The sequence below is a fragment of the Anolis sagrei genome, chromosome Y (assembly GCF_037176765.1).
Source record: "Anolis sagrei isolate rAnoSag1 chromosome Y, rAnoSag1.mat, whole genome shotgun sequence".
NCBI lineage: Eukaryota > Metazoa > Chordata > Lepidosauria > Squamata > Dactyloidae > Anolis > Anolis sagrei.
Genome location: NC_090035.1, coordinates 71963135 through 71977700, shown reverse-complemented (window position 1 = coordinate 71977700; position 14566 = coordinate 71963135). Strand labels below are relative to the sequence as shown.

General features: G+C 40.9%; 1 protein-coding gene across 1 annotated transcript; it reads left to right on the top strand.

Annotated features, from left to right (window-relative positions):
- Positions 1-3669: 3669 nt before the first annotated feature.
- LOC137095472 (cytochrome P450 2G1-like) lies at positions 3670-12374 on the top strand. The gene is made up of 9 exons (XM_067462186.1): positions 3670-3868; positions 5029-5191; positions 5276-5425; positions 7328-7488; positions 8582-8758; positions 9802-9943; positions 10891-11078; positions 11509-11650; positions 12121-12374. The coding sequence occupies exons 1-9, from the start codon at positions 3689-3691 to the stop codon at positions 12300-12302; spliced, it is 1485 nt and encodes a 494-aa protein (XP_067318287.1). The 5' UTR covers positions 3670-3688; the 3' UTR covers positions 12303-12374.
- Positions 12375-14566: the final 2192 nt, after the last annotated feature.

Genomic DNA, 14566 nt, shown 5'->3' with positions numbered 1-14566 from the left:
AGTGAGACCTCACTACCTCTGAGGATGCTTGCCATAGATGCAGGCGAAACGTCAGGAGAAATGCCTCTAGAACATGGCCCTATAGCCCAAAAAAACCCACAAGAACCTCATTCAATTGTCTGTATTGAAACCATGATAATTTGCCGTATGATTTTTGGATGTCTTCCTGAGTCTTCAACACATGATTATTATTAACTTTCGTATATATTTTTAACAGGTTTGTATGGATTTTATAATGTTGTTCTAATTGTTTTTAATTGTATACTATGGACTGGTATGGCATCAAATTGCTGCCAATTTGTAAGCCACCTTGAGTTGCCTTTGGGATGATAAATAAATATATTGTACACCACTCTGAGTCCCCTGAGGGATGAGAAGAGAATGATAGAATGAAGTAGCTAAGTAATCGATTAAATACATAAATGTAAGAACTTACTTTTGCTGGGAAATGTTATCCTTGGATATTGACCTTCGAATCCATCTTAGGTCCTACTCAAGGAAAAGGGGACATATAAAATAAATAAGTAAATAAATACATCTTGTAACACATTGTTAGGATATTCCTTTTACAGTTTCCAGAGCTAGCAGACATGGTCTCAAATTTGGCCCTGGTCTCCCAGCATTTGGTTGTGCTGGGTGACTTTAACATTCACACAGAGACCACTTTTACAGGAGTGGTTCAAGATTTCATGGTTGCCATGATGACCATGGGGCTATCACAAGTAATATCTGGACCCACCCATCAGGCTGGACATACACTTGACCTAGTTTCCACTGCGGACAGCGGAGTGGTCAGGGTGGAAGAGCAAAACATTCTTCCATTTTCATGGTCTGACCATCACCTGATCAGTTTCAGGCTCATTGCGACCTCTAACCTCTGCAGGGGTGGTGGACCTACTAAGATGGTCCGCCCAAGGAGACTGATGGAGCTCAGGCATCGGCGGTGGCTGGAAGGACCTTTGAGCAATTGAAGTTTATGCGCCAGCTGCGACCATACCTCGTGAAGTCGGATTTGACCATGGTGGTCCACGCCTTAGTTACCTCTAGATTGGACTATTGCAAGGCACTCTACATGGGGCTGCCCTTGAAGATGGCCCGGGAATTCAAACTGGTCCAACAATCGGCAGCCAGATTACTAACTGGTGCTAATTACAGAGAGCGGTCAATCCTCCTGTTTAAGGAGCTCCGTTGGCTGCCATTTATTTTCCAGTCCCAATTCAAGGTGCAGGTTCTTACCTACAAAGCCCTGAACAGTTTGGGACCTGCCTACCCGCGCAACCACATTTCCATTTATGAACCCACACGATCTCTTCGATCTTCTGGAGAGACCCTCCTCTCGCTCCCGCCTCCATCGCAAATGCGACTGGTGGGGATGAGGGAGAGTGCATTCTCTGTAATAGCCCCTCGGCTCTGGAATTCGCTCCCCAGAGACCTTAGGCAAGCCCCCACTCTGGCAATCTTTAGGAGGAGCCTGAAAATTTGGCTATTCCAATGTGCCTTCAATGATTGATTACATGATAATCTCTGACCAAACTTTGCATAAAATGCCCTCAGAAGCACTTTATTCTCTTCTTGTGCAATTAAATCCTACCTCATCCCCGGAGTCTGTCCCTGATATCTTATACTGCCCTATCTCCCAGTGTTTTAAAATTTTTATCCTTGAATTTGGCCCTGCCCATGGGGATCACTTTAACGTCGTAATGAAATGTCGTAATGTTTTTGACTTTTTATTGTTGTGTCGCTTATATACATTGGTTTTGTATTTTAGGTTATTTTATTCTTTTATTTTTTGTTGTGTTTTTGTGTTATATTGTGTATATTGTATTGATGGGCGTGGCCTCATGTAAGCCGCCCCGAGTCCCCTTGGGGAGATGGTGGCAGGGTATAAATAAAGTATTATTATTATTATTATTATTATTATTATTATTATTATCCTCAGTGATTCACTTTTCACGTTACTCACTTGGAGATGTTGTCATGACTTTCCTAGTTGGATATTTGAAGTTCACTAATAATACTATGTAACACGATTTTTGATCCTAGATTATAAATGTCCTTGTCTGATTGGCTTTATTGTTTAAAAAACAAGGAGAAGGTTTATTAAACTTCAAAAACTTTGTTTTTGCAGGACACCCTGCAGTACATTTTGCTATCATTTTTCAATAAATATCCTCTAGAGTTGCAACCAATTCAACATAGTTTGTGGCAGCCACAAAAATGAAGTTTCCGGAGTATAATAACTACTTTCAAAGCCAATATTGCACAATGAAACAGGAGATAACCCTTTAAAACCAGGAACAGAACATTTTCCAAATTTTGTTCCATAGTATAACTGATGACCTTCACTGATAACTGATCTTGGATTGTCCGGAGTCCAGTATTCATTGCTTGTCTGCATAGGATTTAGAGGTGGCGGTGGGGAGATGCAGCACAACCAGATTGTATTACATGTCTTAGATATAAGACAATGTCATATGATGACCTTCACTGATAACTGATGTTGGTTTGTCAGGAGTCAAGTATTCATTGCTTATCTGCATAGGATTTGTAGGTGGGGGGGGGGGGGGAGCACAATCAGATGGTATTGTATGCCTTAGATATAAGACAATGGCATATGACAACACATTTCAAATAATATTTATATTATGTGCCATTGCTTAAGATTTTATGAACTGATGGGTTTAATACATGTTTCTTTGAAATTACATTCAGATGGGGGATACATTCCCAGACTTCTTGACAAAACTGTAGATAATTTTAAACCTCACTGAAATGAAAGACTCCTTGTCACGAATGCTATATTCTGCTGGAGGACCTAGAAAATGCCTACAGACAGACCGGTAGCCAGGATTTTGTTTTTTTTTGGGGGGGGGGCTGAGTTTGGTTCAGGGGGGTGAGTTTGGTTCGGGGGGGCTGAGTCTGAGTGAAAGAGGGTCTACCCTAGCAAACCTTTTGTATCGTTACCCCAATACCCCCATGCATATGGGATATATTGAGCATGGTGATCAGATCATGATATGAATAAACATAACAGTTTAAATAATTCACCAGTAAGGCCTTCTCGCGGACCACCATGAGAATTTGGGGGGGGGGCTGAAGCCCCCAAGCACCCCCCCCCCCCCGGCTACATGCCTGCCTAGAGATGAAATATTCAATATTCTGTTAGACATGTCTCATAGACGGGTGTCTGGGATCTCAATTCTGAAGATCTGAAGAAATGATGAATTGCTAATCTATATGTTCTTCAGAGCAAATAGTCACTGTACTATTAACCAGGGAAGGTCTGGGCAGAATTCACTTCCATCTTAGAAGCAGAGCAGTCAACACATTGTCTTGGTGTAACTATTACATCCTGCTGAAGCTGGTAATGATGAATCCAATATTGCTAAATTATGATGAACTGGAATAAGAGGGCATAGGTGCCCAAAAATGCTGGCACCATGGAATTGGCTAGTTCAGCTACCTTATTACAAAAAGCACAAATCCACTACAAGTTGTGGTTCAGCTACCTTATTGTCAACATGACTGGATCCCACATACTCTTATTGTTGACTTGTGCAGCCAGTCTGTGCAGTTGTGTAATGCAAAAGGGAGTGCTCAAACAGCTCTAATAAAAGTCTGTCGAGCCCGAGCCAAATGTCCACACTCTGCTGAAAGAGAAGGACAGTTGACAGTGATAACCCATGCCATGGAATGGGTTGGTACAATTGTCCTTCTCCTTCTTGTATATTTTTCTTGCCATCTGCTCATATCATCTAAGAGGAAACTATGGCACAAGGGGAGACTTCCTCCGGGACCCAGTCCTCTGCCCCTGATTGGGAATTTCCTGCAGATCAAGGCATCCCAAACCTTAAAATCTCTTCTCAAGGTATGGCTTTTTCCTTCTTTCTTTTGGTCTCTTATGGAAAAGGGAGACCTGATTAGAAAGGACTGGTTTCAGAAAGCAGCGCATTTGCTAAATCATTAGAAAGAGAGGTAAGAACAATTAGGAATGTATATATCACTGCTGAAAGGAAGATCAGAAGTCATCTTCTATATCATTTCCTTTACTTTCTTTGTCTTTCTCATCTCTCTCTCTCTCTCTCTCTCTCTATATATATATATATATATATATATCGAATATACAAAGTTGATATAAATCTCTTCTTAAGATGAGTGGTTGTCCCCTGAATTCAACCTGGACATTTGGGCTCTAATGGTAAATATAGTTGTCTCCTTAAGTCTTCTATCATCACATCCATTCTCCTGCACAAGTTTTCAAAAATTATGGTTTTATTACCTGTTTTTTGCTCAAATTATGTAGAAATCCCTATATATGTAAACCTGTAAGCAAAATATTGTGTTCTATTTGATGGTGGGACCCACCTCCATGCTAATAGAGACCAGGCAGCCAAAATGTACTTCTTTGATTCCAAGATAATAGTTTGATACACCATAAATTGGCATGGCCCCATTCTGGAAACCAGGGATTTGTAATTTGATGACAGATTAGGAATTCTTTGTTAGATCACTCTAGTGATTGAGATCAAGGGAGAACACTTGAGAACCTTAAGGTATATTGTGGAATTAATGAATCACTTTAACAGCTTTGGCTCAATGCTATGGAATCATGGGATTTGTAATTGGAAAAGGTCTTTATCATCCTCTGCCACAGAGTAGTGGTGTCTCACCAAACTACAGATTCCATAATTTCATAGCATCAATTTATGGCAGTTCGTGAGGTGTGAAGTAGCATGCCAAAATTACAGATCCCAGCAAGTTATACAATGGAGACATTGCAGATAAATGTTCAGTAAGATGTAATATATGTTCAGTATGGATACTTTCTCAGTTAAGCATAGAAATTATTTTGGGTGGCAGATACATCTTTTTTTATCCTAAAAGAGAAACTTTCATCCAAAAACGCATTGTTTCCAGACACCTTTTTGAGCTGGATGTAATTGTGCAGAACTATATTTCTGCACTTCTTAGAACACCTTACAAAATGTCAGGATCATGACAGATATTAATGAATATTTTCTCCTACAGCTGCATGAAAAATATGGCCCTGTTTTCACTGTCTATTTTGGATCACATCCGGTTCTGGTCTTATGTGGACATCAAGCTGTGAAGGAGGCCCTGATAGACAAGGCAGAAGAGTTCAGTGGAAGGTCTACCGAGCCTGTACTTGAGAGGACCTTCCAAGGATATGGTGAGGCATCCTAGCTGTCTTTGCAACAATTGATCCCACTTTTTTCTTCTGCTTCACTTGCTATTTCTTTTCTGTGTCCCTCAGGGGTGATCTGTTCCAATGGAAACCGCTGGAAGCAACTGCGCCGCTTCTGCATCACGATTTTGAAGAGTTTTGGAATGGGGAAAAAGTCTATTGAGGAACGAATCCAAGAGGAAGCCCAATTCCTGCTGGAGGAATTGTGGAAGACGAAGGGTAAGAGAAGTGCCAAAGACAGGTTGAACTTATTATGATGAGTAAAAGTACCAAAATCTTTAAAGCAAAAGGAATGACTTCTCATTTGGCCTGACAATTAGGACCTCATCACATGGAGATTTGTGTTGTGAGCTACAGCAGGGGAATTTGTAGGGCATAGGTGGAAATCATGGGGCACCAGAGCAAATCTGTCACCCAGCACCCTGTATTGCCTGCTGTAATATATCTACCTTTTAGTCGGCTAGGCCAAAGCCTGCATAGCAGTGTTTGGCCTCCTGGTTGTTGAGAGAGAAAGGAGGAAGAGTTTAAGAGTTAGACAGAGAGAGTTGGATTTTTAGAGAGAGGAAGTTACAGCAGGGAACTGACAGAAAAAGAAGAGCTTTAGCTAGTCTCTAGGTTAGGGAATAAGGGGAAGACATTAAGCTAGAGCTTTACTAGGCTAGAAAGACTAGTAAAGGAGAGCTGTGTCTTATTGAGCCTAAGAGAGGTTTCAAAGATACCTTATAACCCTGTGTGAGAGGCAGACTGAGGTCTGTGCTCTGAGTAAAACTGTGTCTAATAATAGAACAGTTGGTTAAAGAGACTCACAGCTGCGAAAGCTATTCTGTCAGGAGAACTGTCTGTTTAAGCAACCAAGTTACTGCAACTGCATCAAGATTTTGTACCACTCATTTCCATCGAGTTGTTGTTATTCTCAAGTTAAAAATAAACCCTTTATTAGTTTGCTTTCAACTGTTGTTCGCCTCAATCCATTCGTTGCCTCAGTAATCATTCTTTCAACACATTTTTACACTCCAGTCAGCCATAGAAGTCCAAGAGCTCAAACATCCTTTTACTTAAAATACATTCACACCCTTTTGGCCCCTCAGGCCAGCAATTCTGAGGTGGTGGCAGCTATTTCTACCAAGTACTTCGGTCACTTAAGGCTCAGCCTTTGATCCACGCTATATCAAAGGGCAGAGGTGTGATCGTGGTGTCCACCCTGCCCAGATATCCTTTAACTCCTTTATACCTGCATTGGCCACTTGGCCATCATTTGCTGCAAAAAAAATCCTTTCTGGCATGTTCCTGCGCTGTCCTCAATATTTTCTACATGAACACAGGTACTCTCCTGTGTTCAGAATTCCCCCTTGCAGAACACTTTGCCAAGGCAGCCATTACGGAACCCCACTGGAAGCAGCTGTGCGTCATGTGATAAGATCTGATGGGATTTGTCCTGCAAAGTGTTCTTTGATGGGGATTTTCCCCCATGTGGTGAGTTCCTTGGCAGACAGGGTGTGTGTTTGTGTGGTATTTTTGGCACCAGAAGGACCTTCTATGGACTGATTCCTCATTCATTCTCTTTGCTATTGTGCTACAGAAAAGCCTTTTGATTCAATGTTCAACAACCTCTAAAGCAAGAGGAATGACAGCTCCCTTGGCCTGACAATTAGGACCTCATCAAATGGAAATTCATGTTTCCAGGAAACGCAGGGGAATCCGTAGGGCAGAGGTGGAAATCGTGAGGCAGCTTGGCAAATCTGTTACCCAGCAACTTGCATTTCCCACATTATCCACTTGCCCATCACATGCTGGAAACAGTACCCTTTCTGGCTTGGTCCCACGCTGTCCTCAATATTTTCTATGTGATCATGGGTAGTCTCCTATGTTCAGAATTTCCCCTTGTAGACCACTTTGCCAGTGCAGACAACATGAAACCCCACTGGAAGTAGCTGTGCGTCATGTGATGAGATCTGGTGGGATCTGTCCTATCTACATGGGTGAAGTATTCTAAGATGGGGATTTTCCCCCATGTGGCAAGTTCCTTAGCAGATATGATGTGTGTGTGTGTACTATTTTTGATGCCAGAAGGGCCTTCTGTGGAGTGATTCATCTTTCATTCTCTTTGCTATTGTGCTACAGAAAAGCCTTTTGATCCAACACATCTCTTCAGCAGCGCATTGTCGAATATCATTTGCTCCATTGTTTTTGGGGACCGTTTTGACTATGAGGACAAGGAATTCAAAGTTCTCATGGAGATGATATGCAACATCTTCCGGGAGATTAGCACAGCTTGGTCTCAGGTACCCCAAAGCTACTCCCTTTGAGTTTCTGCTCAGTTTAAAATGGTGTAGAAATCCATAAGTCTTAATCACTATCCTAATTTTCTTCTCCTCCATTTGAGCAAAATATTTCCTCCAAGATGCACAACAGCAAGCAAAAGCTCCTAGGAAGGGCAGGTTTCTTGTTCTCCTACTTTCACTCTTCTAATGCCACAACGACCCAGTTAACAGAGGTATGCAAAATTCCAGGCATTGTTTCAGAGTTTGGACAATTTCAGTAATCTGGAGATACAAACTGCCAAAGTACAATGTGAGAAGGGCCCACCAAAACATTTATGAATTGAAACATAAGCCTTCAAATCTTTTGGATAAATTTGGAAAATTTGTTGATTTAGAGGTTTTTTCAGTTTATACATTACTCTGCCACCCCGGGGATGGGAAGTGGTTGGCATGATTGACAAGAGCAGCTGCACACATTTTTTTTCCTTGTCAGCCAATCAGAAGAAAAAAGCAGATAACACAGTTTATATAATACTTGGGTGGAGCTCTGTTTGATTTCTTTCTGCCCATAGTGCCTAATCTAGCTACTACATTTTTTGTGAATTTCTTTTTTTTCTGGCATCTGTATTTCTTATCCATCTTTTATTTTCTAAGTTGTGCTAAGGAAATGTGGATGGTTGTGTGTTTGGGTGTGGCGGAGGTGATTCTCTCCTTCTCCTCCAAATCAATTAATAAATCATACCCTATTATGCAGTGCAGTCAGCCATACCCATCACTTTACGTTGTTTCTTGGAATGACCAACTACTCCTTTTTACCACAATGTCTCTATGTGTTTTGGACAATTTAGGACAATTTAGAATGACATAATCAGAGGGATTTGCATTTGCTTTCCTCCAAGACTGAGAGAATGTGACATGCCTAAGATGCTTAAATTGGAAAAAAAATTCCTTAAAATCTGTGGTTGACCGGAACATTCTGAAACTTGGCAGGAATGATACCCTGCTTATGTTGTCTCACATTACAGAAATTCAAGTAATTATCTCATTTGGGTTTTTTTTAATGATTGTTGCAAAATGGCAAGTAATACACCACGATTTTTCTCTCCTTGTGCAGTTCTACAACATATATGCCAGCTTCTTGAAATACTTTCCAGGGTCTGACACCAAGGTCTATGACTTGCTGCTAGGTGTGAGGGTCTTCATTGACAAGAGAATCAAGGAGAACCAAAAGACCCTTGATCCCAACTACCCACGTGACTTTATTGACTGCTTCCTCATCCAGATGGAAAAGGTATTTTGGGGGCATGAAGGTGGTAAAGGACTGTTTTAAGTGTCCCTGGAGAGCCTTTGGAAGTTGGAGTAATAAATCACTTAAGCCTTCCAAATTGTAGCAAACTGGTGCTGAATGAGCCAGAGCTAGAGATTGGCACAAAGCCCTTTACATCTTGAACAGATCTGAGCCCAGAAAACAGGAGAATTTGCAGCCCTGGAAATGTCCAATCAAACCTGTAGATTCAGGTCCAAGTTCTGAGATTTAGCAGGCCTAGTGATGTATATCTTGAATAATTCCAAAGTGTTCTGAAAGGGAGCAGAAATTCATTTGGTCCATAGAGCTTCGGTCAGTTGCTTGACCGAGGCTGCCTATAGGAAGCATGGGAACAGGACAATACCTTTCGGCATCAATATGTTGGACTCTTAGATCTTTAGGCAAGGACTTTCTATCAGTCCTAGTACTTTCCCAGGCATGTCTGGTGAGAGAAGCCTTTTCTGTAGCTGTTCCTAAAATTTGGAACTTTATTGGTAGGAAGTAAGAGTAGCTGTTTGATTATATGTTAATTTCAGCATACATTGTTTAGTTTTTTTAAAAAACAATCCAACTTCCATATAGATGGAGAGCTGTCCTGCTGGATGACATCTCCCTGCCTCCTGTCAGAGTGTAAGGCTATGACATGGCAATAGAGGAGGGTCCTGCTTCTGATTGTCACGGCTTCCCAGACTGTAGGGGTCTGGCAGATACATCATTCTCTTGAATCTCAACCAACTTCAGAGCAGCCCTTCATTTCTTGGAGTGATTCCGTTACTAAGGGAGGAGGAGGAGTATTTTATCTCCATAATGTTAATGAATATGGAGCAATTATGGTTCTAGAACTTTGGGTTAAGTATCTGTAAGTGCAATGCATAATTGCCAGGCTATCTTTTCCCTACTTTGCACCTGAAGCACAGATGGACAACCATGTTTTGACAGAATGCCCTTTCCCTTTCAACCTGCCTGTGGTTATTCTTGGAATCACTCATGATGTCCTGTTTTTTTATTATTATTTATTTTGCTTTTAGGAAAAAGACAATCCAGGCAGTGAATTTAATATGAAGAACTTGGAGCTCACCACAGTTAATCTGTTCATAGCTGGAACAGAGACAACCAGTTCGACCCTGAGATATGGGTGCCTGCTTCTCATGAAGTATCCTGATGTGCAAGGTATTGTTATTATCACTTACAATTGGCTCACAATTGCAGGTTTAACCTTGGCAGATTTGAATTTTTACCTCTCCTGGAAGTTGAAAATAGAGCCACTCTGGAAGAACTAGAAATCTGGAAATCCCCAGATAGAACACTTCTCTAGGAATCTCTAGGATCTCTGGGGCTATTCTAAGCTTTATCTCTATCGACTTTGTGACCAAATTTCACCCTATTTTCCACTTCTTCACACATCAGTCAGTCCTCTGTATCCATAGATTCTGTATCTATGGGTTTAGCCAACCATGGTTTGAAAGTACTTAACAAAAAGTGATACTTGATTTGTCCACCTACCGAGCCCCATGTGGATGTGTAAGCAAAAGGGGGAGCCTTCCACTCAGGTCATGCAGGTTTTTAGATGGGGAGGGGGTGCCAGTCTCCTGTAATTAATATTTAGATATTTCATGCCACCCTCCCCAAAGACATCAGATTAGCACCCACGTTGGTAGTCTTTAGGAAGAGCTTGAAGACCTAGCTATTCCGATGTGCCTTTCCGGAATAGGAAAACCCCAGCACTATGTCCCTGAAGCACTTTATTAGAGTTTAAGATTTTCTGCACATTGCAATTGTCCAAAAATCCAACATACCACCTGTCACTCCCAGCACTTTTTAATCTGTACCCATCACTTGGCCCGGCCCTGGTTTTTACTGTGTTATGGTGTAATGTTTTGTTGTTATTGTTTTATGTTTTTGATTTGCTTTGAATTGTATTGTTGTTGTTATGCTGTTGTTGTGTTGAGGCCTTGGCCTGTGTAAGCTGCATCGAGTCCTTCGGGAGCTGCTAGCGGGGTACAAATAAAGTTTAATAATAATAATTAATAATAATAATAATAATGTTGGAAATAGAATTGAAGTCCCCTTTGAGAGTCAGAAACCCAAGGAGTTAATTCTATACATATGTTTAACAGCAAAAGTGCATGAGGAAATTGATCGAGTGATTGGCCGTAATCGTGTCCCCAACACTGAGGACCGGAGCCAGATGCCGTATATGGATGCTGTCATCCATGAAGTACAAAGATGCAGTGATCTCTTTCCTATGAGTGTGGGCCACATGGTTACTCGTGACACTGAATTCAGAGGATACTTCCTCCCTAAGGTACAGTAGTGGGGTAACCAGGAAAGAAAGCAAGAGGCCCGGGCAGGCGGTGTTTTGAAAGTGTGAGCAGCAGTCATCCTACCTTAAAATGTTTCACTGGAGAAAACTAGGATATATGGCTGCTCTTCTTCCTTTTCCTAGGGACTCATAGGACTTTTGTGTAGATACATGAGTTCGGACCTTGGCCTTGAATCCAACAAAGAAGTGAAGAGGGTAGTGAAATGCAGACAATCTCAAATATTCTGTCATCTTCTCATGGATTACCTAAATGGGGCTTATGAGCCAGCAGAAATAGCTAAGTTCACAGTTTAGGGTTCCATGAGCCAATTGAAGAATTCCTTGCAAGAAGCTCTCTTCCAGAATTGAAATTTTGCAGTATTTTGCAGTATTGCAGTATTGAGCTCATAATTCTTTAATTTTCCTATCCCAGGGGATGGAGGTGTATCCTGTGCTCAGTAGTGTCTTGCATGACCCCACAATGTTTAAAAGCCCTAATGCTTTCAACCCAGAGAACTTCTTGGATGAGAATGGACGCTACAAGAAGAATGAGGCCTTTGTGCCATTTTCTGCAGGTAAATATCTCCTAAATAATCACATTCTTGTTTGTTTGATATCCCATGCTTGCTTTCAGAATTTGTTACTGTGGGTCCCTTTACTCACCAATAGCAAATACAAAAAATGGGTATAAGATATAAGACAACAAAATTGCTGGTTGTAAGGCGAAGTTCATGGAAATTCAAGTATATTATGAACAAGGTGAGAGGACTTGGGGTAAAAGGAACATCTGAGTTGTACGATTCCTCAAATCAGACCCTCCCCAGAAACCAATTACAAGGTGGAAATGAGGGAAATATTTTACAAATAGATATAAAACAATGAGTTACTGGTTGGAGTGGAGAGACTATAAAAAACCAAAGATGCTTTGGGCAAGGAACGTGGGGGGACATGAGATACTCTTTTAGTTGTATCTCAGAGGCATCTAATTATAAAACGAGATGTACCTGTCCTTGCCTCCTGACTCTTTCTCATATTTTTATTGCAGGGAAACGAACTTGTCTGGGAGAAGCCTTGGCCCTCATGGACCTTTTCCTCTTCTTCACCACCATCCTGCAGAATTTCCAACTGAAGCCCCTTGTGCCTCCAGAGGACCTTGACATAACCCCCTGTGAGAGTGGCTTTGCCAACATCCCACCCTTGTACGAGCTCTCCGTCATCGCACGTTGAGTCCAAGACCCCTTTCTCCTTCAGCTTGGGATTTTTGCATAAGCTGCATTTACAGACTCCAGTAGGAGAAGGACGTGCAATTATATTCTGTTCTTTGGCTCCCATGCACAGGATTGTATTTTTTAAAAAGAATAAGAAATGGCATCCATATCTCACCCTAGGATTAGGGCTTGTTGTACTGGACTCATATTGATAAGCCACCAGGATAACAGGGGTGCTTTTGACCCATCTCACCATTTCCTATCTGCTCAAAAATTACAAAGGAATGATGCCTTTTGATTTTTATGTATGTTTCTATCGCTATTGTTTATAAAGTGTTCAAGTTTTCATTGTGTTTTAATGTATGTTAGTTCATTATTACAGGAGTTTTAGGACAGTGATTAGTGTCTATTTGTGGGTTTTTTTGTCTTTGTCTTTTACTGTTGATAAGCTCAGTGGAATAATCGATAAACTTTACTATAAAGTGTTTTGGATGCCTTCACACTATCTAATGTGCAACCACCTTAATTCTACAATTACATACTAGGCATGGTTTGGTTTGGTTTGATTGGAATCTTCTTAATTTGGAATAAATTCAGAAAGATTTGCTTTTTGAAGCAAGTTTTTAAGGCAACCGGAAGTCCCTTTGCCCTTCCAAAGCTTTTTCTGCCATTTCTGTTATGAAGAAGTAAGTGAGTCGGAAATGATTCAGCATTGCCATTTCTGGTCCCTGGCTCAAGCCAGAGAAACCGTTTTAAACCAGAGTGGATGAATTTCCTCCCTTTCCTCTCCCCCTGCTTCTGTCTCAACTCTGGGAAGCTGTTTTAAACCAGAGTGGATGAATTTCCTCCCCTTCCTTCCCCTCACTTCTGTCTCCAGCCTGGGAAGCCATTTTAAAATAGAGTGGATGAATTTTCTCCCTTTCCTTTCTCCCGCTTCTGTCTCCAGCCTGGGAAGCCATTATAAACCAGAGTGGATGAATTTTCTCCCTTTCCTTCCCCCAACTTCTGTCTCAAGCCTGGGAAGCCATTTTCAACCAGAGTGGATGAATTTCCTCACTTTGCTCCCCCACCCCCAATTCTGTAGTAAAATAACTACTTTAAAAGTAAAGACCACCCAATGAAACAGGAAATAACACTTTCAAACAATTAAGGAAGGATTCGGAGGTCTGGAAAGTTTTGAAAAGTTTTGTTTGGGGATCAAACAAGCCTACTACATACTACAAATGATTTCTTGTATCTATGGATTTTTAACCACACACAGATTGAAGATATTTTAAAAAATTAAAAAGCAAATCTTGATCTTGCTATTTGATATAATGGACATCATTTTACTGCATTGTTGAATATAATGGGATGTGAGAATCCATGGATTTTGATATCCAAGAGAGGTGTTCTTGTAGTCAAATCTGGCAAATAGCAAGGCCCACTGACTCTCCCAGCCCATTGCCCCAAATCCCTATTTATATGGCAGCAGATGACAGACAGTTACACTCTCTCCCAGGAGAGATCTCCAGTATGAAAGTCACCTGTAATGTTCCTGTTGAGGTTCCTCCTTGTACCACAGATCATTTGTGCAAATGAGATATAAATGACACATAAAATAAGTAAGGCAGTAAGCACAAAAATAAAATATTGTGCCACGTTGTCAGTTTCGAATGAAATGCAGGATATTCCTTTTTTAAGTCCTCTGACCCTCAGCAATCCAGTTTACATGTTGCTCATTTAGGGTGGAGGTGCCGAAGTTACTTTACTAGTTGGTTTTTGATCTTCATTGACAATGATGATCTTCATAGATAATCTCTACTTAGGCAGATTCTTTTTTGTCAGGAATCTTGTATTCATTCCATGTCTGCTTTGAAGGATTTAGAGGCTGTGAAAAAAAAAACCTCAGCAGAATCTGGTTGTGTGACATGCCTCAGATAGAGGAGAAGGTTGTACACATTCTCAGAAGAATAAAAATAACCCAGAATTAAGTGCCATGGGTTAATTACCAGGTTTTTGAAAAAAAATTCTTTGAAGTTACATTCTTACTGTTAAAACGTCCTGATGCTGATTTACTAAGTAAAGCAGTCCCCAAGTTATAAACATCTGAGTTATATATAACTCCTAGTTCCAAGCAGAAATGAGACAAAAAGAAGTGAGAGGAAATCTGCCCCCAGGAAGAGGTATTATGGGGAGAAGGTGTCTCCACTGAAGTTTTATCACCAATCCTTGTTTTCAAGACAACACAAAAAAATCCTAATCTAATTGTCATTGGGATAGAAAATAAAGTGAAAACAGTAT

Bases quoted from the DNA above. Each gene is read 5' to 3' on its own strand.
- LOC137095472 (XM_067462186.1), top strand. From the start codon at position 3,689: ATGGAATGGGTTGGTACAATTGTCCTTCTCCTTCTTGTATATTTTTCT. The intron at 3,869-5,028 runs GTATGGCTTTTT...TTTCTCCTACAG, and splicing joins CCTTAAAATCTCTTCTCAAG to CTGCATGAAAAATATGGCCC. The intron at 7,489-8,581 runs GTACCCCAAAGC...CTCCTTGTGCAG, and splicing joins TTAGCACAGCTTGGTCTCAG to TTCTACAACATATATGCCAG.